The sequence below is a fragment of the Rutidosis leptorrhynchoides genome, chromosome 1 (genome assembly GCF_046630445.1).
Source record: "Rutidosis leptorrhynchoides isolate AG116_Rl617_1_P2 chromosome 1, CSIRO_AGI_Rlap_v1, whole genome shotgun sequence".
NCBI classification, from domain to species: domain Eukaryota; kingdom Viridiplantae; phylum Streptophyta; class Magnoliopsida; order Asterales; family Asteraceae; genus Rutidosis; species Rutidosis leptorrhynchoides.
Window position 1 is genome coordinate 142903698 of NC_092333.1, and position 23578 is coordinate 142927275.

The following is a 23578-nucleotide window of genomic DNA, read 5'->3' on the forward strand; positions in this document are numbered from 1 at the left end:
GGACCTGAGAATAAAACATGCTAAAAAGTCAACACGGATGTTGGTGAGTTATAGGTTTAATTGCTCGAGTCATAAACATATATAAAGATAGACCACAAGATTTCATCAAAAGTTTATCAATAGATTCTACGTAACAGAGCACCCTGGTAACTAAACTTAACGCTATAGTGATAATTACCCCATTCGTTTTAATACGCGCAAACCAACGTGTCTTAAACTCAAATAACATACGTCCGTTAAAAGGCTAGCGCTCTAGCTCGGACGGGGATGTCAAGCCCTATGGATCCATATACAATTATTCGCGCCCACCAGTCCATATCCTATGTACTGGCAGCTACTAGTTACCAAAGCTAAGGGATTTCCGGTTTAACTCAGTGTAGAATTTAGTATGTACTTGTGTCTTATCGCGTTTAAAATAAATTGCATGTATTCTCAGCCCAAAAATATTTAAAGTATTTAAAAAGGGATCTATAACTCACAGTTCAATATTGAGACTCAATATTGTTGGCAAATTGCGTAGACGTAATGATGGTAGACGACTGTATGGTTAGCCTTGGATCAAGAACAATACCCCGAACAATACCCAATATTTCCTTAGCTTAAAGCGGTTTGAAACCCGAATTAAAACACCCTCGAATATACTTTATTATTATTAAACTTAAATTATAATTATAATTATAAATTAAAACTTATTACAGATATATTTATGAAAAATATCGTCGAGCAAAACTGACCTTTTATAGTACTTTTCGATTTACTGTAGCTCATGCGATCGCATGAGTTTTCAGTGTTTTTGCCATGCGATCGCATGGCCGCCTTTTCTGTTTTTGTTTGCTAGTCCGTCGACATCAAATAGTGTTACTGTAGCAAATAGTGTTTACTGTAGCAAATAGTGTTTTACTGTAGCAAATAGTGTTTTACTGTAGCAAATAGTGTTACTGTAGAAAATAGTGTTTTAGTGTAGCAAAATACGGTTTCACTGTAGCAAATAGTGTTTTACTGTAGCAAATTAATTTTTACTGTAGCAAATAGGGTTTTACTGTAGGAAAGTCGTTTTTACTTGTACATATATATATACTTACATATAATTGTTCATGAATCGTCGAGAGTAATCAAAGGTAATTGTATATATGAAACAGTTCTAAAATTTTGAGACTCAATCTAACAGACTTTGTTTAGCGTGTTAAAATAATAAATCGTATAGAGAATTGGCTTAAATAAGTCAAAAATTTTCGGGTCATCACAGTACCTCCCCCTTAAAGAAAATTTCGTCCCGAAATTTTGAGTAGTACCTGTTTTTGAGCGATATCAGTGAACAAATGTGGATACTTTTGCTTCATCTGATCTTCACGTTCCCAAGTAAACTCGGGTCCTCGTCTTGCGTTCCAACGAACCCTAACTATCGGTATTTTGCTTTGTTTTAATTGTTTGACCTCACGGTCCATGATTTCAACAGGTTCTTCGATAAAATGGAGTTTATCATTGATTCGTATTTCGTCAAGAGGAATTACGACATCCTCTTCAGCTAAACATTTCTTCAAATTTGACACGTGAAATGTGTTGTGAACACTACTAAGTTCTTGCGGTAGCTTTAATCGATAAGCAACTGTTCCAATTCTTTCGGTGATTTCAAAGGGTCCTACGTACCTAGGACTTAGCTTTCCTCGTTTACCGAATCGTACAACGCCTTTCCAGGGTGACACTTTCAACATGACTTTGTCGCCCACTTGAAATTCTAGCGGTTTTCTTCTTACATCAGCATAACTCTTTTGGCGACTCATGGCCGTTTTCAATCGCTGTTGTATTTGAATGATCTTTTTGGTGGTTTCGTGAATAATTTTTGGTCCAGTAAGTTGTCTTTCTCCTACTTCACTCCAACATATAGGAGATCTGCACTTTCTACCGTAAAGTGCTTCAAATGGCGCTGCGTTGTTGCTCGTATGATAGCTATTATTGTATGAAAATTCTGCCAACGGTAAGTGTCGATCCCAACTGGTTCCAAAGTCAATCACGCATGCCCGTAACATGTCTTCCAATGTTTGTATTGTTCTTTCACTTTGACCATCTGTCTGTGGGTGATAAGCGGTGCTCATATCTAATCGAGTTCCCAATGCTTTTTGTAATGACTGCCAGAAACGTGATGTGAATCGGGTGTCGCGATCAGATATGATAGAGATGGGTACACCATGCTTGGAAACTACTTCCTTCAAATATAGGCGTGCTAATTTCTCCATACTGTCTGTCTCCTTTATTGGTAGAAAGTGAGCTGATTTAGTTAGACGATCAACTATCACCCAAATAGTATCATGACTACTTGCAGTCCTTGGCAATTTCGTAATGAAATCCATGGTTATTCTTTCCCATTTCCACTGCGGAATTTCTGGTTGTTGCAGTAATCCTGACGGCTTTTGGTGCTCAGCTTTGACCTTTGCACACGTCAAACATTTGCTTACATAAGTAGCAATTTCTGTCTTCATATTAGGCCACCAATAAAACTTCTTGAGATCGTGGTACATTTTCCCGTTTCCTGGGTGAATTGAGTACCTCGTTTTGTGTGCTTCATCTAGTACTAGTTGCCTTAGATTACCATGTTTTGGTACCCATATCCTATCAGCAAAATACAGGGTTCCATCGGCTTTTACTTCAAGCTGTTTTTCTAACCCTCTGCTCATTTCGCCTTTTTCATTTTCTTCTTTTAAAGTCTCTAACTGTGCTGCTTGAATTTGCTTTGTGAGATCAGTACGAATTGTAATATTCAAAGCTCGGACCCTAAGAGGTTTTACTCTTTCTTTTCGACTTAGGGCATCAGCTACAACATTAGCCTTTCCAGGGTGGTAACGGATTTCACAATCGTAATCGTTTAACAACTCTACCCAGCGACGTTGCCTCATATTGAGTTGTTTTTGATCAAAAATATGCTGAAGACTCTTATGGTCGGTGTACACTGTACACTTGGTGCCATATAGATAGTGTCTCCATATTTTGAGTGCAAAAACTACTGCTCCAAGTTCCAAATCGTGCGTCGTATAGTTCTTTTCATGAATTTTTAGTTGTCGTGAGGCGTATGCGATGACTTTTGTGCGCTGCATTAATACACATCCTAAACCTTGGCGTGAAGCATCACAATAGATCACGAAATCATCATTTCCTTCCGGTAATGATAAAATGGGTGCAGACGTTAACTTCTTCTTTAATAACTGGAATGAGGATTCCTGTTCTGTGGACCAATCATACTTCTTTCCTTTTTGAGTCAATGCAGTTAATGGTTTGGCGATTCTAGAGAAATCTTGAATGAATCTTCGGTAGTAACCAGCAAGACCTAAGAATTGGCGGATTTGTGTTGGAGTCTTCGGTGTTTCCCATTTACTAATGGCTTCGATCTTGGCGGGGTCAACTTTAATTCCATGTTTACTGACAACATGGCCCAAAAATTGTACTTCTTGTAACCAGAAATCACACTTCGAAAATTTTGCGTACAATTCTTCTTTCTTGAGTATCTCTAGTACCAGTCTTAAGTGTTGCTCATGTTCTTCCTTGTTCTTCGAGTAAATCAATATGTCGTCGATAAAAACAATGACAAATTTGTCTAAATACGGTCTACAGATGCGATTCATTAGATCCATGAATACTGCTGGAGCATTAGTCAATCCAAAAGGCATGACTAAAAATTCATAGTGACCGTAACGGGTTCTGAACGCTGTTTTAGGAACATCTTCTTCCTTCACTCTCAGCTGATGATATCCGGAGCGTAGATCAATCTTAGAATAAACACTTGATCCTTGCAATTGATCAAACAAATCATCAATCCTCGGTAATGGGTACCGATTCTTGATCGTTAATTTATTTAATTCTCGGTAATCTATGCACATTCTCATAGATCCATCCTTCTTCTTGACGAACAGAATAGGAGCACCCCAAGGTGAAAAACTAGGACGAATAAATCCACGGTCCGATAATTCTTGCAACTGGTCTTGTAATTCTTGCATTTCTGAAGGTGCAAGTCTATATGGAGATCGGGCTACAGGTGCAGCTCCTGGTATGAGATCAATCTGGAATTCTACACATCTGTGTGGAGGTAGCCCCGGTAATTCTTCTGGAAATACTCCGGGATATTCTCTTACAACCGGCATGTCATCAATGCTTCTTTCTTCAGTATCGATCTTCTTTACGTGTGCCAGAATAGCATAACAACCTTTTCTTATAAGTTTCTGGGCCTTCATACAGCTGATAAAGTTCAGTTTTGAGTTGTTCTTCTCCCCATAAATCATTAATGACGTTTCATCCTTACGAGGGATGCGGATTGCTTTCTCAGCGCAAACAACTTTCGCTCTTGTTTTGGACATCCAGTCCATGCCAACGATTACATCAAAACTTCCTAATTCTACGGGTATCAAATCAATTTTGAAGGTTTCACCAGCGAGATTCATTTCGCAACCATGGCAAATTTTATCGGCTTTTATCAGTTTACCATTAGCTAATTCAATAGTATATTTATCGTCTAGAGGTAATGATGCACATTTTAGTTTAAAACTAAAGTCTTTACACATATAACTTCTATCAGCACCCGTATCAAACATAATAGAAGCTAGTTGATTATTAACGGTAAACGTACCCGTGACAAGATTAGGATCCTCACGTGCTTTACTGACACTAACATTAAATGCCCTCCCACGTGCGGGTTCTTTGTTCTTCTCCTTATCAGGGCATTGATTTATAAAGTGACCAGACTTCCCGCATCCAAAACATTTCTTGACATCGGTCAGTTTTGTCTTTACTTCAGAAACGGTGGCATAACAATCTTTCGCCACATGTCCTTTCTTGTTGCACTTATCACAGACCACTTGACAATAACCTGCATGATGTGTGTAACATCTTTTGCAGAACGGATGAGGTCCCTTATAGTTTGGACTTGCAGTTGCCCCATCTTGTTTACCTTTAAAAGTTTCTTGTTTCTTCAGATGAGTACTTTTGCCCTTATAGTCTTCCCATTTCCTCTTTCCTTCAGTTGTCTTGACTTCGGTAATTGGTGCCTTAATCGAACTCTCTGTGATCTGGTCCATGAGTTGGTGTGCCATTGTCATGGCTTCCTGCATCGTATTCGGTTTGGACGATGTAACATTTCCTTTGATATTGATCGATAAACCGTCAATATACATTTCTATCTTTCGTTTCTCGTTTGGCACCAATTCGGGACACAACAAGGCTAGTTCCATGAAACGCTTTTCATAGTTATTGAGATTCGCGCCGATAACCTTCAGATTACGTAACTCAGATTCCATTTTTCTGATCTCGTTTCGAGGACAGTACTCCTCGATTATCATCTTTTTCAGTTCTTCCCAAGAGATATCATATGCCGTATCTATTCCTTCTGCTTTAGCATAATTGTTCCACCAAGTAAGTGCACCGTCTTGCAACGTACACGAAGCATACTTTGACTTGTCTCCGTTCGCACAATTACTGATTTTGAAAACGGACTCCATCTTTTCAAACCATCGGGTTAGACCGACTGGTCCCTCGGTTCCACTAAACTTATGTGGTTTGCATCCTTGAAAAGTTTTGTATGAGCATCCGTTTCGTGAGTTTGTGTTTACGGCTGCTGCTTTGGCTGCTGCTTCGGCTGTTGCTTTTGCTGCTTCGGTTGCAGCAATTCTTTCATTCACACGTTTCTCGACTAGTTGCTCAAACTCAGCATCCGACATTTGAGACATGTTTCTTCAATAAACACAACAGATATAATTTAATCATATAGAATATTATAGGTAAAATGAGTTGTCAATAGTTAATCGTAGCATATTAATAATATGAACCGATTATTATAAAAGCCTTTTCTTCTTATTAGCATTTTATAATTATTTCTAGGGTATTACCTACCCGTTAAGTTCATACATAATAGCTAGTACAAGGAATTAACTACTAAAATCCTAATAATATTCCACTATGAAAAATTATAGCGAGTTACTACATTATTATGTAATAATAATAATAAGAAGTAGTAATAATACAAATAATTATTCCATGCATTTATTATTAATAAACCAAAATAATACAATACCATACAATACTGATATTTTACATATGCTTATTTTACATAACAAGATAGAGTAGCACACATAAGTAATAAAATAGCGCATGGAAGATTTATGGTTGCGAGGTCGTTCATTCAGAACTATCAGAAACTTCTTCCCATTTGGTTCTCTCTGCCAATTGTTTGTGTGCACATGGTCCGACAGACATTCTGGCAGTGTATTTTATTTTTAGTTGGGGTTTTGAGGTACCCGTTACCTCAGTGGGTTTAATACAATAAGGGTGGTTACGGATCGAATGGTCCTGTTCTTTTTTAATAATTAAGGACATTTTATTATTGTGGTTGTTTTTATTATCTATAGCAAGTTGGAATTTCTCCTTAGTGATCTCTTTTATTTCATTAGCGAAATCCTCCTCCTTACTGATCTCGTCTGATGACGAACTGTCTGAGTCATGTGTAGGAGAATATGATGACGAACTGCAAGAATATGTACCGGTGGTCATGAACCGAAATCTACCAGGCGTAATCGGCACAACCCTCCCGTCGGCGGTATATCTGGACCAATGTCCATATTTGTTTAGAAATGGACGATCCTCGTTTACTCCAGGGATCATGGGTCCATGCCAACGATACTGTGGCTCCGGAAAACTAAAGCTGGGTGGAGCTGGAACCTCCTCTGGGTTTACCGGGAGTTGAGATTCCCCGGCTAACACAATTTCTTCTTTAATAGGTATTGGAACGCCCTTTTCAGTTGTGGATAGTATAGATTCAGTGTCCGATTCCGAGTCGTACAAAATGATAGGATTAGAGGAAGTCATCTATCACATAATTGAAACAACAATTACGTTAGCATATAAATATATCACATATAATGTTTTTGACCAAATAATAAGCAAAAATCAGTAAAAACAGATATGGTCATAGTCCAGACTCACTAATGCATCCTAACAATTACCAGTTAAACATACTAATGTAATTTCTAGTTCCCTATGACCTCAAGCTCGGATACCAACTGTAACGACCCGTCAAAATCGCTATTGACGCGGCACGTTAATCATTGATTCCACAGTGAGGTTTTGACCTCTATATGATACGTTTTGATAAAATATTGCATTCATTAAAATAAGTGACTTTCTAAACATAGAAAGTTATAAACATGTGGGCGAGTGCTTAGGTATAAGCAAAACCCCAAAATACATAAGTCTTTAATTTACAGGTTGACATCACAGTCCAATTATTTATTACACAACGCAGTTTTATTTTGAATGCAATAAACTTTGTACAAAGCATGAGAGACTCCATGCAGGCAACAAGCACATCACAGCGGAAGCATTCTAAGGACCTGAGAATAAAACATGCTAAAAAGTCAACACGGATGTTGGTGAGTTATAGGTTTAATTGCTCGAGTCATAAACATATATAAAGATAGACCACAAGATTTCATCAAAAGTTTATCAATAGATTCTACGTAACAGAGCACCCTGGTAACTAAACTTAACGCTATAGTGATAATTACCCCATTCGTTTTAATACGCGCAAACCAACGTGTCTTAAACTCAAATAACATACGTCCGTTAAAAGGCTAGCGCTCTAGCTCGGACGGGGATGTCAAGCCCTATGGATCCATATACAATTATTCGCGCCCACCAGTCCATATCCTATGTACTGGCAGCTACTAGTTACCAAAGCTAAGGGATTTCCGGTTTAACTCAGTGTAGAATTTAGTATGTACTTGTGTCTTATCGCGTTTAAAATAAATTGCATGTATTCTCAGCCCAAAAATATTTAAAGTATTTAAAAAGGGATCTATAACTCACAGTTCAATATTGAGACTCAATATTGTTGGCAAATTGCGTAGACGTAATGATGGTAGACGACTGTATGGTTGGCCTTGGATCAAGAACAATACCCCGAACAATACCCAATATTTCCTTAGCTTAAAGCGGTTTGAAACCCGAATTAAAACACCCTCGAATATACTTTATTATTATTAAACTTAAATTATAATTATAATTATAAATTAAAACTTATTACAGATATATTTATGAAAAATATCGTCGAGCAAAACTGACCTTTTATAGTACTTTTCGATTTACTGTAGCTCATGCGATCGCATGAGTTTTCAGTGTTTTTGCCATGCGATCGCATGGCCGCCTTTTCTGTTTTTGTTTGCTAGTCCGTCGACATCAAATAGTGTTTACTGTAGCAAATAGTGTTTACTGTAGCAAATAGTGTTTACTGTAGCAAATAGTGTTTTACTGTAGCAAATAGTGTACTGTAGCAAATAGTGTTTCACTGTAGCAAATCACTGTAGCAAATAGTGTTTCACTGTAGCAAAATACGGTTTCACTGTAGCAAATAGTGTTTTACTGTAGCAAATTAGTGTTTTACTGTAGCAAATAGGGTTTTACTGTAGGAAAGTCGTTTTTACTTGTACATATATATATACTTACATATAATTGTTCATGAATCGTCGAGAGTAATCAAAGGTAATTGTATATATGAAACAGTTCTAAAATTTTGAGACTCAATCTAACAGACTTTGTTTAGCGTGTTAAAATAATAAATCGTATAGAGAATTGGCTTAAATAAGTCAAAAATTTTCGGGTCATCACATTCTGACTGTCCTCCGTAGAGACACGCGGATGTTGCTTGTTTGCGAGAGTGTGTACCCTAGTGATGTGACCCGTAGGTTGCATTAAAATGTCGAGACCATCCTTAACGGACGATCTAGGTAGGAAGGTTCACCCGGCGTTGGTAAAAATTCTGTGAGTCTTGTGGCGAATTCCAGAAATTTCGTGATGATAATTCGCCATTGACGGGATTCTAGTATACGATTAGTCTCCATGCTAGTACTAGGAAGCCGTCTTGTGTGGTTGTGTGGTAGGGTTTAGAGGAGGAACCCTGCGTCGAGTGTTGATGTTTTGCTCAGCACGTGGTGTATTATTGTTGTCCTGGATTAATTCAGTGACGGATGGTCATGTGCGGACCGATTGATTGGGATGTGGTGCTCCTAAAGTGATTATTTTTGGGGTATCGAAATTTCTTCATTGAAGGAATGACCGATTGGGTAGTAGGTATATGAACCGTTGGAGTATGGAGTTTTAAGGAAGCATGAATCCTTCTCAATTTGGATTAATGCAAGACATGGTTCACGATGTAGTGGTTTTAGTAGATTGCATTGAGTGATATGGTTATGGATGTAGCTTGTGGCGAGTTGTAGCCGAGAGAACTTGAAGGGATATGTGGTGTTGTTCGTATTTTCCTAAATAGAAATTCTGGACGTTGAGTGTATGGTACGAGTTAGATACTCGGTGTAGGAGCAAACGGTTGCGGTTGTTTTGTCTCGTGGGTTGATTACCCAATATCGTTGAAGATGACGGAATGATAAGACCATCGGAAGAATATTATGAAGTTTTCACGGTGTACTTCCGAGTGAGTGGTGGAAATTTGGTCGAATGGAAGTGTGAAGTACGGTTGTTGTAATATGATGCGTTAGTGTACGAAGCGAGATTTCGGATGCGTGATTTCTACATGTGTGACTCCGCGTTGGAAGCGGAAATGTTCGAGGGAGAAGTGCTTAACTTCTAGTGTAGATGCGGATCATGAGGACGTGATCCAATTTAAGTGGGGGAGAGTTGTAATATCCCGTTTCTCAGTTACGCGTTATTTCGAACATCATTCGAAATACGAGGCATGTAAGCGTATATTTGGATCCCAAATAAAGTTTGAGTTGATGTTGTAAAACCTTACCATTGGATAGTAAACCTCATTACGTTTCCAACGATTTTTGATTCATCGAAAATGAAGTTACGGTTTGAAAGTTACGACCAAAACAAGTCCAGAAAGCTGATCCAGTTGATTTGGACGCCGTCCAACCTTTTTGGACGCCATCCAAAAGGCCTGACGGGCCAGCAGCTGTATTTTACTCAAATTAAAAGGGGTAATTTGGTCTTTTCACTTGTGGACTGATTGGTAGCATTAAGATCAGTTTTAAATCCACTTTTGGATCATTTTCACATCCACAACTCTCTCATCACATCTTAGAGGGAGAGGGAGGAGAGTTCTAGAGAGAGGAAGCTCAAATGGTGATGAAGGTGGTGATTTTTGCCCAAATTGGAGTGGTTCTTGGTGCTTGTTGGTGTTTCTAGCTACTAGAGCTCATTTTGGTGCTTGAGGTAAACCCTAATCTAAATTGTAGTGTTTGATTTATTGTTTGAGTTAGAGTTTGTGCTAGTTAGAGTTATAACCCGCTTATTGTGAAATTTGGAGGTTTTTGGGTAAGATTCATGTAAGTAAACCCAAATTGGTGACTTAGGGTTTTGATTGATGAAATGGTTAGTTTGGACCTTGCATGTGTTGGTTAAACCTTAGAACACTTGTGTTGACTTGATTTTTGGGTGTAAACCCTAATTTAGGTCAAAATGGGTCAAATGGGTATTTTGGGACAAGTAAGCTTGATTCGGTGTCAAATTAAAGTTTAAGTCAAGTTTTGATAAATCAAGTATGTAAATACTTGATTTAGGTGTTAGTGGTTGTCTTGGAAATATAATCACTAGTCGTTAGTAATTTTGGGCGTTTTTGAGACTTATGTCAAAATGGGTTGACTTTGATTGGGTCAAATGATAATGACACTAATTTAGATTAAATGGATGTTAAACACTTTTGTTAAGTGTTAAATGACGTTTTTGAATGAAGGTAATCGTGGAAAGTGATTTTGGGTTAAAATGATATATTTAACATAAGTCAAACGTGGTCAAAAGCAATATGGGTCAATATTGCACGTGTTGAGGTTTTTGGTGTAATTGACGTTTGAAATGATTACTACCTAAGTAGTAATTTAGTGTTAAGATCTAGGTTTGGTCTAATTGGTGTAAAGTATGATTTGGGTTAAATCGTACTTTGTTGTGTGGGTTTAAATTACCACCCGAAGTGGTAATTGGTTTATGTCCATTAGGTGTTAAATGGGCGGGTTTTGGCGAGCAATGTGTGATCCCTCGGCTAAGGGATGTTTGTGTCGAGTTCTCTTTTAGAGAATGGTTATTTATGTGTATATTGTACCTATGTGTAATATAGGTGGTTGCTTGCTCGGATATGAGGACGAAGATCATGTTGTACATGACTTGTGCGGGCATTCCAAGGTGAGTGGAATAATTATATGCGTAGGTATATAATGTATTTATTTGTTGTAGCGTGAGATGTGAAGTGTCGAAGTGCTAAGACACCACGTTTCACGTGACGAGTGAAGTGTCGAGGTGTTAAGACGCCACTCGGGGTGAAGCATCGAGGTGTTAAGATGCCACCTAGAGGTGAAGCATCGAGGAGTTAAGATGCCACCTAGGAGTGAAGTGTCGAGGTGTTAAGACACCACTCCGTAAAATGAAGAGTGAAGCATCGAGGTGTTAAGATGCCACTCGGGGGTGAAGTATCGAGGTGTTAAGATGTCACCCGGGGGTTAGTGATACGAGGTGCTAAGTACACTAATGGATGTTGTGAACTCCGATGGCCTTTCGCGGGCGCCATTCTCTTGTGCGATTGGTTAACCATGGTTATGTGTTGTAGTGTAGCATATTATATTGTTCGAGTTATATGCTATTGTTTGTGCTAGCTTGCGTATTGAAGATTTAGCGTTATACTTGCGATGGTATGCTAATTATATTGCTAGCGTGTATGAGGTATTTGTGTAAGCGATTGCAAGTAAGTAGGTTATATATGTACGTCTATAATTATTGCATTCACTAAGCTTTATGCTTACCCCTCTCGTTGTTTACCTTTTTACAGGTATCGTGTTTTAAAGCTAACTAGTTGTTAGGCTAGATGCTTAGGAGCGCTTGGGCTCGATGGGGTAGCTTTTGGATATGTTAATGCGGATTGGGGGTTTGGTAGTCCTCGGGATTATGCTCTTGGTATCGGGTTGGGTTGTAGAGTCCTAATCCGTCTAAAGATATAAATGGGTCGAAATCGCTATATTATTGTAAGATGGGTCGTTGTGGGCCCGATGTAGTAAAACTTGTTTTTATTGTGAAAATATCTTAGTTTTACTTAATATGATGTGTTGTAAAAGTCATTTCGTTTAAAAGTGTCGGGAAGCGGGTTTTCTGTTCGCGTAAATTGGACCTCAGGGACAGAATTTTACAGTTCATTTGGACGCCATCCCAATTGATTGGACGCCGTCCTGGCCTTCGATACTGGACGCCATCCAGATAACTGGACGCCGTCCAGATGTACTGAATCAAATTTTTTTTTTTAAGTCGTGTTTTTGGTAAAACGAAGTTGGGTCGTTACAAGTGATGAGGATTAATTAACATGCAAATAGATTGACAAATAAATATACTATTAAAGATCAAGTAGATCAACTTAAGTTACTAGCTGAAAGCTAATCTTTACCCAGTTCTCATGCAATCATTAACCAAATACATCCAAACAGAGGATCTTTGACTAAGCCTAACAATATTAAACTTTATTATATAAGTGTAATTCAATTTCAACATATTTATCACTACCAATGTTGTTTAACTTAATCGCATGCAATCCAATTTAACAAGTTTGATTGACTAGATCTAAACAAGTAGCATGAATCGAATAATAAGTTGTTGGATTAAGTGTTAATCAATCCTAAAATCAAATTATTTAATCTAAAAGCATGGCAAATAAGCATATTAAGGCATAGCAGATTCAAAACATTTAAATAATCATCACAGAAACTCAGTTTATACAGATTTGGGAAAAAAAATAGAAACTGCACTAAAGTAAGCACGAAGCCGGCGACTTTGTTCCAGTCAGCCGGCGGCTTGGACTGGTGAAGCCTGCGGCTTTATCTGATTCCAAGATAAAGTTGAATTCGTCCACGCAACCACTTTGAACGTTTGGTTCATATTGGTATATGAACAGAGAATAAAAACTGTAAAATAAATGCAATAACGAGAGTGAGATAATAAAGACATGTACCTTAAAGATAAATTGAAAGGTAAATTTGATTGATAACTTGATTACAACTTGGAACTTTGAATAAAACCCCTAAAACTAAGAGTTTTCGTTTTTGGTGAAAACCCTAAGGGAAAACCGAAAAAGGTACATCTAAAACTGATACAAGAGGCCTCTATTTATACTGTTCAGATTCGGTGGTCCAAGCCGGCGGCTTCAGGGTGAAGCCAGCGGCTTCACTTGGTCGGTTACTCCTTCTCCAAGTTTAACTTAATCCGCAAGTTGAAAACGCATTTTCATCTTTGGCCGAGTCGGCGGCTTAATGGTCAAGCCGGTGGCTTCAATGATCTGTAATCTTTTTTATTTCGTTGCCTTTGTTAACTTTTTATTGGGCTTTAACTACACAAAATTGGCCTAAGTCGGCGGCTTTATAAGTAAGCCGGCGGCTTCACTGCTATCTCTCGAATTCTGGTGTTTTATGCAATATTCTGGAATGTTCTGAGTTTTGTCACCTAAGTCGGCGGCTTCATATCTTCAAGCCGGCGACTTCATCTGTTATTCTGCAACTTTTAACTATTTTTGATCCTGTTTAATATATAACTTAAACAAAAACATTAGAAATACTTTTTTCTCTATTTTTACCCATTTTGGTGTGTTTAAGTATTAAAATAGCTTTAAAATATCAAGATAACTCCCTGAAATGTTATAAAAAATATGTATAATTTAGGAGTTATCAAGATATTTATGTCAATCAACACTTAACATTTATTTTCCTCTTATCTTTCTTTTCCTTCTTCTCCTCTATTTAAAAAAAAAAACGCACTAGTAAAATTTTTAGATTTTTCAAAAACAATAACCTTCATGTTCTTCATCATAAACCTGAAATTAAAATCACTCATAAATTATTTAGGTTACTTCAACAGACCGCCGCTTATAATACAGTGTGATGAAATCGTCAATAATCAAATAAAGCTCATATCATACTTGTTTATAAAAAAAATTCTAATATGAAGAATGAGTAAAAACCCCACCGATGCTAAAATTTCCGATGTGAAATAAAGAAACAAAATTTCAATGATCGTTCGTCAGTTTCCAGACGACAAACTGGATCAAGTAGTCAAACAAGCATCATTGTCGGTTTGGTTATGAGCAAGCCACCAAAACTCATACCAAGCCAAGCTATTTTCAAATTTTAGGACCCGGTTTTACCACCTTCCCATCAAGATCAATTACCTACGTACAGAATCAGGTGAGAATTAATATCCATTTGAATATGTGAGATGTAATAATTCAATACAATTTAAAGATTAATTTGACCTCTTAAAATCTTATATCCATAACAATTTACGCCCCGTAAAAACTCATGTCCACTTTAAATTCATCGCATTTCTCTCTCCACTTAATAGCCCAAGGTATCATCGATTCGTTGGCAATTGAAAGGTAAAAAGTCACGACATCGAATATCAAGTCTGCTTTATCCTTTGTAGGGAGATGCATAACAAGAGGTGTTAGATATTAATTCTAATTTCTTAAAGTGTGGAAGGTTCTAAATTGTAAACTTGGAGAGCAGGGTAAACATGGATATCAATGTGAACTTGGAAAGCAAGGTGAATTCGGAGAGCAAGGTAAATTTGGAGAGAACCATGAACTTGGAGAACAAGGTGAACTTGAAGGACAAGATGAGCTTGTTGGGCAAGTTATACTTGGTGGTCAAGTTGTGCTTGGTGGTGAAGTTAAACTTGGTGACCAAGTTTCAAGTTGACTATATTAAGGAGGTAAGCTTTCATTTCAATATACACCAAAAAAGTAGTTGAAAATGAGAGAAAAGTGAGGAGGAAGTTGAGAGAAAAAAAGAGTGTGGGCTTTGTAGTTTATACGATAGTAACAATATTTCATATAGTGAATTTCTCTTTTCAAAGTCCTGTGATTTTTTCTTCGATTTTGAAGTTTCTACGTTAATTTACGTGTTGTTAATATCTCTACTCTTTTACATTGGTTGGGTGTTGAGAACTATTTGAGGCCTTTTTTCTCAACATACTGGTATCAGAGCTTAGGTTATCCTATTTGACAAATCAAGTGGTGCCTTGAATTTTTAGTCGGACTTGGTTGTTGGATTTTCTTCACGGTCAAGTACCAAAAGGATCATGCCTCTCCACTAGATCTGTCTGGCCATTTATTTTTGTTAATCAGAGCGTCAGACTTGAGGGAGGTCTTAGTTATATGATGTCGAATATTAGTCCAATGAGGTTTGGCGTAGAGAAATTTAATGGAAGAATAAATTTTTGGCTTGTGGCAAGTTCAAATCAAGGATGTGTTGATTCAGTCCAGGTCTGCCAATACCACTGAATAATGTAATTGTTTTTGAGTTTTTATTTAGTGACATCTGTGACTTCGAATCCTAGATCTGCCAATACGTAAATATTCATATCAAGTGTATTGTGTTACTTAATAGATATCGATTCGTTAATAAATAAAGATATTAAAATATTTTTTAATTATATGAAATGAAACCAGTAAAGTATAAAAATAAAAATTAAATATTAATTAAACTAAGAAAATTAAGACATAGTGTAATTATTGTCGTATACTTTGAAAAATGTAACGTGTAATATACTCCGTATATGTTTTTATTCGAGTATTTATGAATGAAAATTATCATGCATATGCATATCCGACTCGCAAATCATCTACATCTACTATCCATCATCAATATAATTTTTATATAATACCCTCTTCGTCTCAAATTTACTGTCTACTCTAACTTTTTAAATCTTTCTGATACAACTTTGACTTTAAGTATTTTTATTTTTCTATCATAGAATATTTAATGAAAGTTATACAAATGAAAATACATTTTAAAATCAAATCCATTTATATAATTTTCATCAAATATATATAGCACAAATAAAAATACAAAGTCAAAATTTACAATGACCGTGAAAAATCATACGAGATAGTTTTTTTGAGACGGAAGAAAATTAGGCATACCATCCAGTAAATATCTAAGGATCGGGTGATGACATTGTTACAATTTACGAGTTCTAAGATGAGTTATTAATTATGAAACATGTTTTGTTAGATATTGGTTCGGTTTGCTTATGGTAAGGGTATCTTCCGCACATCGCGTTGTGCGGTAGTGAGAGATGGGATTTTATCGCACATGTCCTCGGATTGAGCCGGGTTGCGGGAGATGAACGCGTTGGTGGTATAATACGTTTCGGTGATCCCGAATTGCTGTTGAAAAAAAAAGATGAAGAGTACATATACATCAACGTATAAGAGCTAATCTAAAGTATTAGCTGAATGACAACCAATAATAATATTTAGCTTTACCAACCATTTCTATATATCAACTTGCTTAATGCAAACGTACACAAATTTACCCCAAACAAAGATATAAAAATAACATCATCCTATCTTATTCAACAAATTTCTATATCTACACTCTAAAAGTTCAACTTATTTAGGTAATAGTATAGTTTCCACCATATATATTATATATATCTATGCAAAATAAGTGAGACTAAAGTGAAGAAATTACTCATTTTTCTTGTCTGATTCTCTAGGAGTTACTTGGTTCTTTTGGACAACTACTTCGACAGGGATCACCGGGATCGAGTCCCACCATCCTTGGAATCTTCGATTTCCCATTTCGTTTTTCTTGTCACATCGATCTCCGGGTTTCAATTTCATTGCGAAGGACGATAATATGATTATCATGATGATATATTTGAGAGGAATAACTAGTAATATTACTGCACCTCCAAACATCGCCTTAATCACCACATCTGTGTGCTACATTGAAACCGATATAACAAGACATGAGATATTTAGCCATTTAGGAGGAAACAAAGAAATCTAGTATATAATACAAACATTTATAAGGCAGTTAAAATTTTTAATTATATCTTTGTGAAGGTGATAAATTGGGCGGGTCAGGCTAATTGAGAAGCGGGTCAAAATAGGCAAAGTGACCATATTTTGAGACATAAAGTATAATAAACTTGTTTGTTTAATACCTTGGGGGCATTGGCAAGCCAAAGTGACCATATTTTGAGTAGCGAAACGTTGACCGACTGAGTAACGTTGTATATAGTGTTAATTCCGTGTTGTGCTGCTACTATACTATCGACTGTAGTTTGATCAGGAGGAGTGGGGACAATAAGCTTGCTCCGTTTGCCAACTTCGTCTTTTTTTGCCGAAATCATTTTTGAAACCATCCATAGTAGGAATGCTGCTATGGCCTGCCCAAACCACTCTCTGCAAATGGAGTTTCATTTAAGAACAATGACACATCAATGGGTATAATACAAACATCACTTTAGAGGAAATAAGCCAAATGGGACGAACACTTATAAAGTAAATTGCTCGAGGGTACATTTCAAATAAGAACTAACTTTATTTCATTTTATTTGAAGTGCTACTAATTTCCAAATCGTATTTGGTAAACTTATTCTGGTTTGTAGAACTCGGTAAAACTCGGCGAGTACGCCGAGTTCTCGGTTTTAAGATCAGTCCGAGTACTCGATCAAAACTCGCAGTTACTCGGGTTTAATCGGTAAAAAATGGGGCAAAACACAGTCAAAGTCAAACTTGGTCATATATACGAGATCTCCCAGAGTACTCCCCGAGTCGCGGGTTCTCCAACAATAAAAAACAAAACAAAATATTGGAGGAACTGTTTCACGTCAATCTAACTCGAAACGTATATTTGTGGTGTTACTCAAGAATTCCAACCCATTCATTTAATTGATTCGATATTCACTTACTTGTAAACAATTAGTAGCGAAGTTCCAAGCACCAAAGCAGTGACTCTAGGTCTTTGCCACTCTAAAATCGCTTGAAACCATGGCAATGCACTTTTGAATGGCGTCACAAGCTCCTGCGATAAAAAAAATAAGTTAGAAAAAAAGCAGGTAAAGTGAAGTAAATTAAAGGTAGAAATTAGTATACTAGTGAACACCAACATAACAAAAACATGAAGGTAATATGCATACACATATGTGGCGACGCAACCTAACCCGTGTTATAAAAGAGACTACCCATTTTGACCCATTATCTGACCAACCCATCTAGGCTACATGATTTTTAAGAACCGTACCAGTAATACAAGAGCACTGTTGCCAAACCCATCATTTTTCACCTCATCGGTAGTAGCTTTAGCAGTATTAATTTCTTTTGCTTCTTCTCTAACTTGTTCAACAGCCGTCTCCAAAGACGCTAAATTTTCCGGTTGATTATTAACCGATTCTACTCCGGGCCCCACTTCCACCTCCGTACACGAGATACAAGCTTGCGAGACATTCAACGCCCGTAATATCGAGCTAGCACTGCACGGGTGTCCACTTTTCACTGTTTTTAAACTGTCAGAAAGCTGTACCAACACATTGCTTCCTGTCGGCAGTTCATCAAACAACGCAAAAATTAAAAAGCTTTTCGGATTCGGCGGTGAAACTCGTAACATTTCTCGGGCCGCATGAAGCCTTATTATCCCTAATATGGCCCGCGCATGCATCTCCCATGCTTGTAAAGGCGATTCAACTTTAAACTTTGATAAAAACTTGTGAAGTAACATTATTTCCTTTACGAGAGCCAGCCAATGGTCGCGTCTCGTGGAACTAGTCAACTCTGGGAGCTCGATATGAAAACCATCTTCCCTGATTGCAAATAAAAAAGATAAAATAAATATAAGGACGACGGTTATGTTAGATATAATTGATTTCATGTTATTACATGACGTAGTAATGAATCTCACAACTCTGCAGACTCGTAAACAATGGCTTTGTCGAAAAGCGGAGCACCGAAAGGACCAGTGGCTGCAGGTTTTACAGACTGCTTGATGTCCTTTGATAAGTCAAGCTTGAAGGCATCTTCATATGACATTGACCCCGAGGCCTCGAAGTAGAGTGCGTAATTGGTTAACGTAAGCCTACCTAGTAGATATAGACACATTAATACACTTTGGCAAACTTTTGAGTTGTTTAATTGGTTTCCTTTTTACTTAATTTTGTCTTTTGTACCCATTCACTACGAGAAAATCAAGTTTTCCGCAGGCCGTTTTTCCGGACGATGTTATATCGTTCGGAAAAGCTCCACTACAGAACAAAAATAAAAAGCTGCTCGTAGACGTAAGAGGCCATAGACATCCAGACGACATGTCGTCCGTAGAGGGTGGCAATAAAATATTATTTAACAGATTTATTATTAATTAATTAATATTGTTTTAGGATGACATTGTCGTCCGAAAAAGTCATCCGGAAAGGGTCGCTATTGACCAGAAAAGTCAATGGGGTCCTATCATCGTCCGAAAATGTGGACAACATTCGTCCGAAAACCTTCTCGCACTAGTTTTTCCAAATGACATCTGGAAAAGATTATACGAACGAATTGTCGTCCGAGTTAGGCATCCGAACAAGCTCTAATTCTTGTGATTCTGAAGTAAATGAGTCTAAAAGTTTTAACTACTGTAGAAAAACAAAAATATATAGGAATAAGAAACTGAACACAAACCTGGCCAACTTTGTTTCCCTATATGGCGTATTACTCTTTGTGAACTTGCCGTCCCCTCAACGTGTAGAATAAACTCATCATCTGCCATGTCCACATTCTTCGGTGTTGCTTGCTTTTGCAAATGGTGTACACATCTAAGAAGAAAAAGAATAAATAAGTATCATGTCCATATATATGCATTTCTTCATGTTTCCTCTTCGATCGCTACTAGTTTATCGATAATCAAAATAGATTAAAGAATATTTTACTTGTCAATTTCTTGGAGGAATTTATCATAAGCAGGAAAATGAAGACGTCCTTCTGTAGATGATGTTAGCGTCTCAAAAGTAAACTTCCCATTAATGAAATCTGCCACCAAAGGAACCAACGATCCCAACCATACAAACGCATGTTCTCCAACACTTGGTTTATTGTTAACCTAATATCGATTAAAAAAAAAAAAAAAAAAAAACCATTTAGGCATGTAAAAAGATAGATGATATATTATCACAACCATTATACGATCCTTTATCTTAAAAACTTTTTTATTCAATCAGTACTACAAGTGTACTCTTGAGAGAGAAAAAAAAACATGTCACGGATGATCCCAATAGTTGTATTTCTGTTGGTCCCTATACTTTTTTTCGTCATGGATAATATCACCGATGGTCCCTCTGGTGCATATCCAAGGGTCCATCCTTGACGGAAAAAAAAACAAATCACATGGACCACCAGTGATTCAAATGCAAATCACGTGACCATCCTTGACGGAAAAAAAAAAGTACATGGACCACCAGTGAATTAACCAGAGGGACCATTCGTGATATTTTGTCAAAAAATAAAAAATAATAAAAGGATGTAAAATGGCATTAACACATAAATTATGTATTTGAGCAAGGTATCTTACAAGGAGGGGCATAATGTCTGAATAGAATAAAGGAATTTCATCTTGTGTGTTAGATGTATTCGTTGTCGATTGATGCTTCCGCTCTTCTTTCTCCTTTGCCACACATTCCTAGTCATTGCAAGAAAAGGTAACATTAAAGAACTATATGCAACAGAGTAATGTGGATTAAAACAATATATACTAATATGCACGAGGCTAAAATCCACAAATGGAAAAAATAAACCCATGTGACCATTTGTGGAAAACAGTCGATTTGACCCATCTAAGGTTAACAACTTGTTGTAAAGGGTTACATAACTACAAAATTTGGGTCAAGTAGTTTATAAAAGCAGACATATAGATCAAGTAGATAAATCAAGTGATTTTAGTTATATAATAATAGGTATAACAATAACAATCCTAAACCAACCTCACAGTCCTCACTCGAGCTGCAAGCTTCCACGTACATTATGATGATTAGCTTATAACGGACTATCTCAAGTAAGGCAAAGGACCATAGCATATAAAGAATACATTGTTAAATAAGTAGTATTTTCCTAATTGTATGCTCTTTGTTTTATTGTATTTTAATAAAATAATGAAAAATTTCTTAGGAGAACCTACAAGAACTATAAATGAATGTCAACCAATCACATTGCACCATACCCTCCTATGTAAAATCTCACACATCCTTCACTCTACGCCAATTCAATATTCTACAATCGAATAGTGTTCTCAGTTGTTCATTGTTCAACTTAATTGTTCAAGTTGTCTAATCACTTAACTCCATATCAATATGCACTTACACGTCCTTCATGTATATAACCATCTCAAGCACTGCCGAAGCTTTTAGGGGCCAGGAGGAGTCATGAATCCCAAAAACATGTAGGTGCCTCTTATGAAATTTGAATTTTAAGTGCTCTTACGCAATTTTTATTTCATAGGTACATATAGAGCAGCGGCGGAACTTAAACCCGGATATAGATTGGGCGAGTGTAAAAATTTAATAATTTTTTCAAAGTCGAGTAAATACTAAAAAAACCTTATTTTTTGGTAAAAAATTTTTTTGTTAGTGTACAAATTTTTTTCCCGTTAAATCCAGGTGGGGCGGATACCCTTTTGTGAAAATTAATTTCTAAGATTAATTAGGGATAACATAAGAAACAATGAAGTGTATATAGTCTACTATATATATACCGAATGAGATTGTTCTTCAGCCGGTGTAGGTGTTTCCCATGCGAGCATCATATCGAACGTTAACCGACTAAACGTTCCTTCTTTAACCGTTTGTTCAACGTCTTTACACATTTCAAATAACGCTTTCGACGAACAATATTCCACTAATTTTCTACAATATTCTCCTTTTTTCCCTTTCCATCCCCGATCAAATTCTTCCACCAATCCCTTCACCGGCGTCTCTAATTTCCTGTCAATTCAATCAATTTCAAATAAATCATCAGTTTTACAATCAATTAATTAATAATTAATTAACCAAATAAAATTTTAAAAGAGGATTATTGAGTAGTTACGTACAGTGCGCAACGTTGAAGAACGTCGTCGGCGATTGAAGATAGATGTCTCGTTCTATCCATTTATTTATTTTGTTTATTGAATTTGGAATATAAGAGATCGATAGATATACAGAAATACATACATTTGGAGTGTAACGGATGTGTTGAATTGAATTGAAGAAATTGAGTTTGGTGTGAATGAAACGAGTGTTTGTTTGTGTGATGTTAAACGTGGTGACACGTGGTCGACATGCATGATTTCGAGATGCCATTCCGCAGTTTTTTATGTAAATTTTTAGTGAGGAATGCTCTTACATAAATATAAACTTTTACATAAACTACTCACTTTCTTTATTCCTTCTAAAATTATTGGATAGGATTTTATTTATTTATTTATTAAAAAATACTCGGTAACAAATCAAGTATTATCAAATCGAAATTCAATTAGGTGTGTCGATCGATTGTTAGATGGTCAGCCATATAATTCTAATCTGATCTAATATCTAATATTTTATCAAAAGATAAATACGGAGTATATTTTATTTTTATAATTCATGAACGTAAGTCAAGTATTATCATAATCGAATTAAAATTAGTTTTTTTTAAGGATGATTGTTTTTTACGTATTTAAAAATAGATGGTATGTTCATCACTATCACTATTAGTGATATTCTACATTCACAAAATTTAACACAAAAGGTTTTACAAAATAGCTATCAATATGTAATTACAAGTTATATTGAATTCAGTTTTGCATAAATTGAATTGGATATTCAAGAACTAGAAAAAGTTTATGTATTTGGGTGGTTGTTGAATAATAAAGAGTATCACAAAATTAACGATTTAACGAGATGTGACTAAATTTAATGAGATTTCTTAATAGTTATTAGTAGAAAAGGCTATAAGACCACTCTCAACCATGATATATTTCTTTTCAGGATTAACTGTTATGTCAACGTCATATCAACATTTTCTCATCAAGAGTAACACATGACTAAACAATCCAAACCATGACATATTTTCTCATAAAAATTGAGACCCGCTATATTATTTAATTAGTACAGCTATATAATCCAATTATCCGTCCTCAAATATATCAAAACAGCATGAAGGGGAGGTGGAAGGTTTGAGGGCTACAAGGGCTAAGGTGAAGATTATAGAATGTCATCAACTCCCTCATCTTTCTCAAGAGTGGTGAGGAGTAAGCAATGGTTTGGAGTGGCGGATCTTGAACGAAATTATTAGGAGGGTCAAAATCGTTTCATAAAGTATTAGAATGGCTCATATATAAATTTTTTAATCCTTATATACAAAATTTATGGTAATAAACCAATTTATATATAAAATTATGTTAAGAAATAATTTTTTTTAGAGGGCCGTAACCCACCCCTCCCCTCCTATAATCTATAATCTGTCCATGGGTCTAAGTATAAGGACTATACTCCTCAAAATAGTACTCCGATTTTGATTTACACTTTTAAAATAAGGAGAAAAAAAGTAACTTGCCTGAACGAAAGATAAAAATGTTGATGAGATGTACCGAGTTACTTTCTCACCACCCCACTCACTAATCCTCTTCGCCCTTCATTTTAATTCCAGTTCAATTGCTATTTTTTCTATATAAAAAAACTAAGAAATTTTATTATAAAATGGGCACTTCATCAAATAAAAACTACCTAGCTCAAAAACAAGAAACTGTTAGACTATAGATTTATGATAGTCCATATAGGTTGGTTATTGGGC

General features: G+C 36.4%; 1 protein-coding gene across 1 annotated transcript; it reads right to left on the minus strand.

Moving 5' to 3' along the window:
* Positions 1–16486: 16486 nt before the first annotated feature.
* On the minus strand, positions 16487–21916 carry LOC139889668 (uncharacterized). Its single transcript, XM_071872607.1, has 10 exons — positions 21858–21916; positions 21522–21750; positions 20346–20453; positions 19708–19877; positions 19460–19593; positions 18705–18882; positions 18051–18606; positions 17719–17831; positions 16969–17209; positions 16487–16744 (listed from the first exon to the last, which is right to left on the minus strand). The coding sequence occupies exons 1-10, from the start codon at positions 21914–21916 to the stop codon at positions 16487–16489; spliced, it is 2046 nt and encodes a 681-aa protein (XP_071728708.1).
* Positions 21917–23578: the final 1662 nt, after the last annotated feature.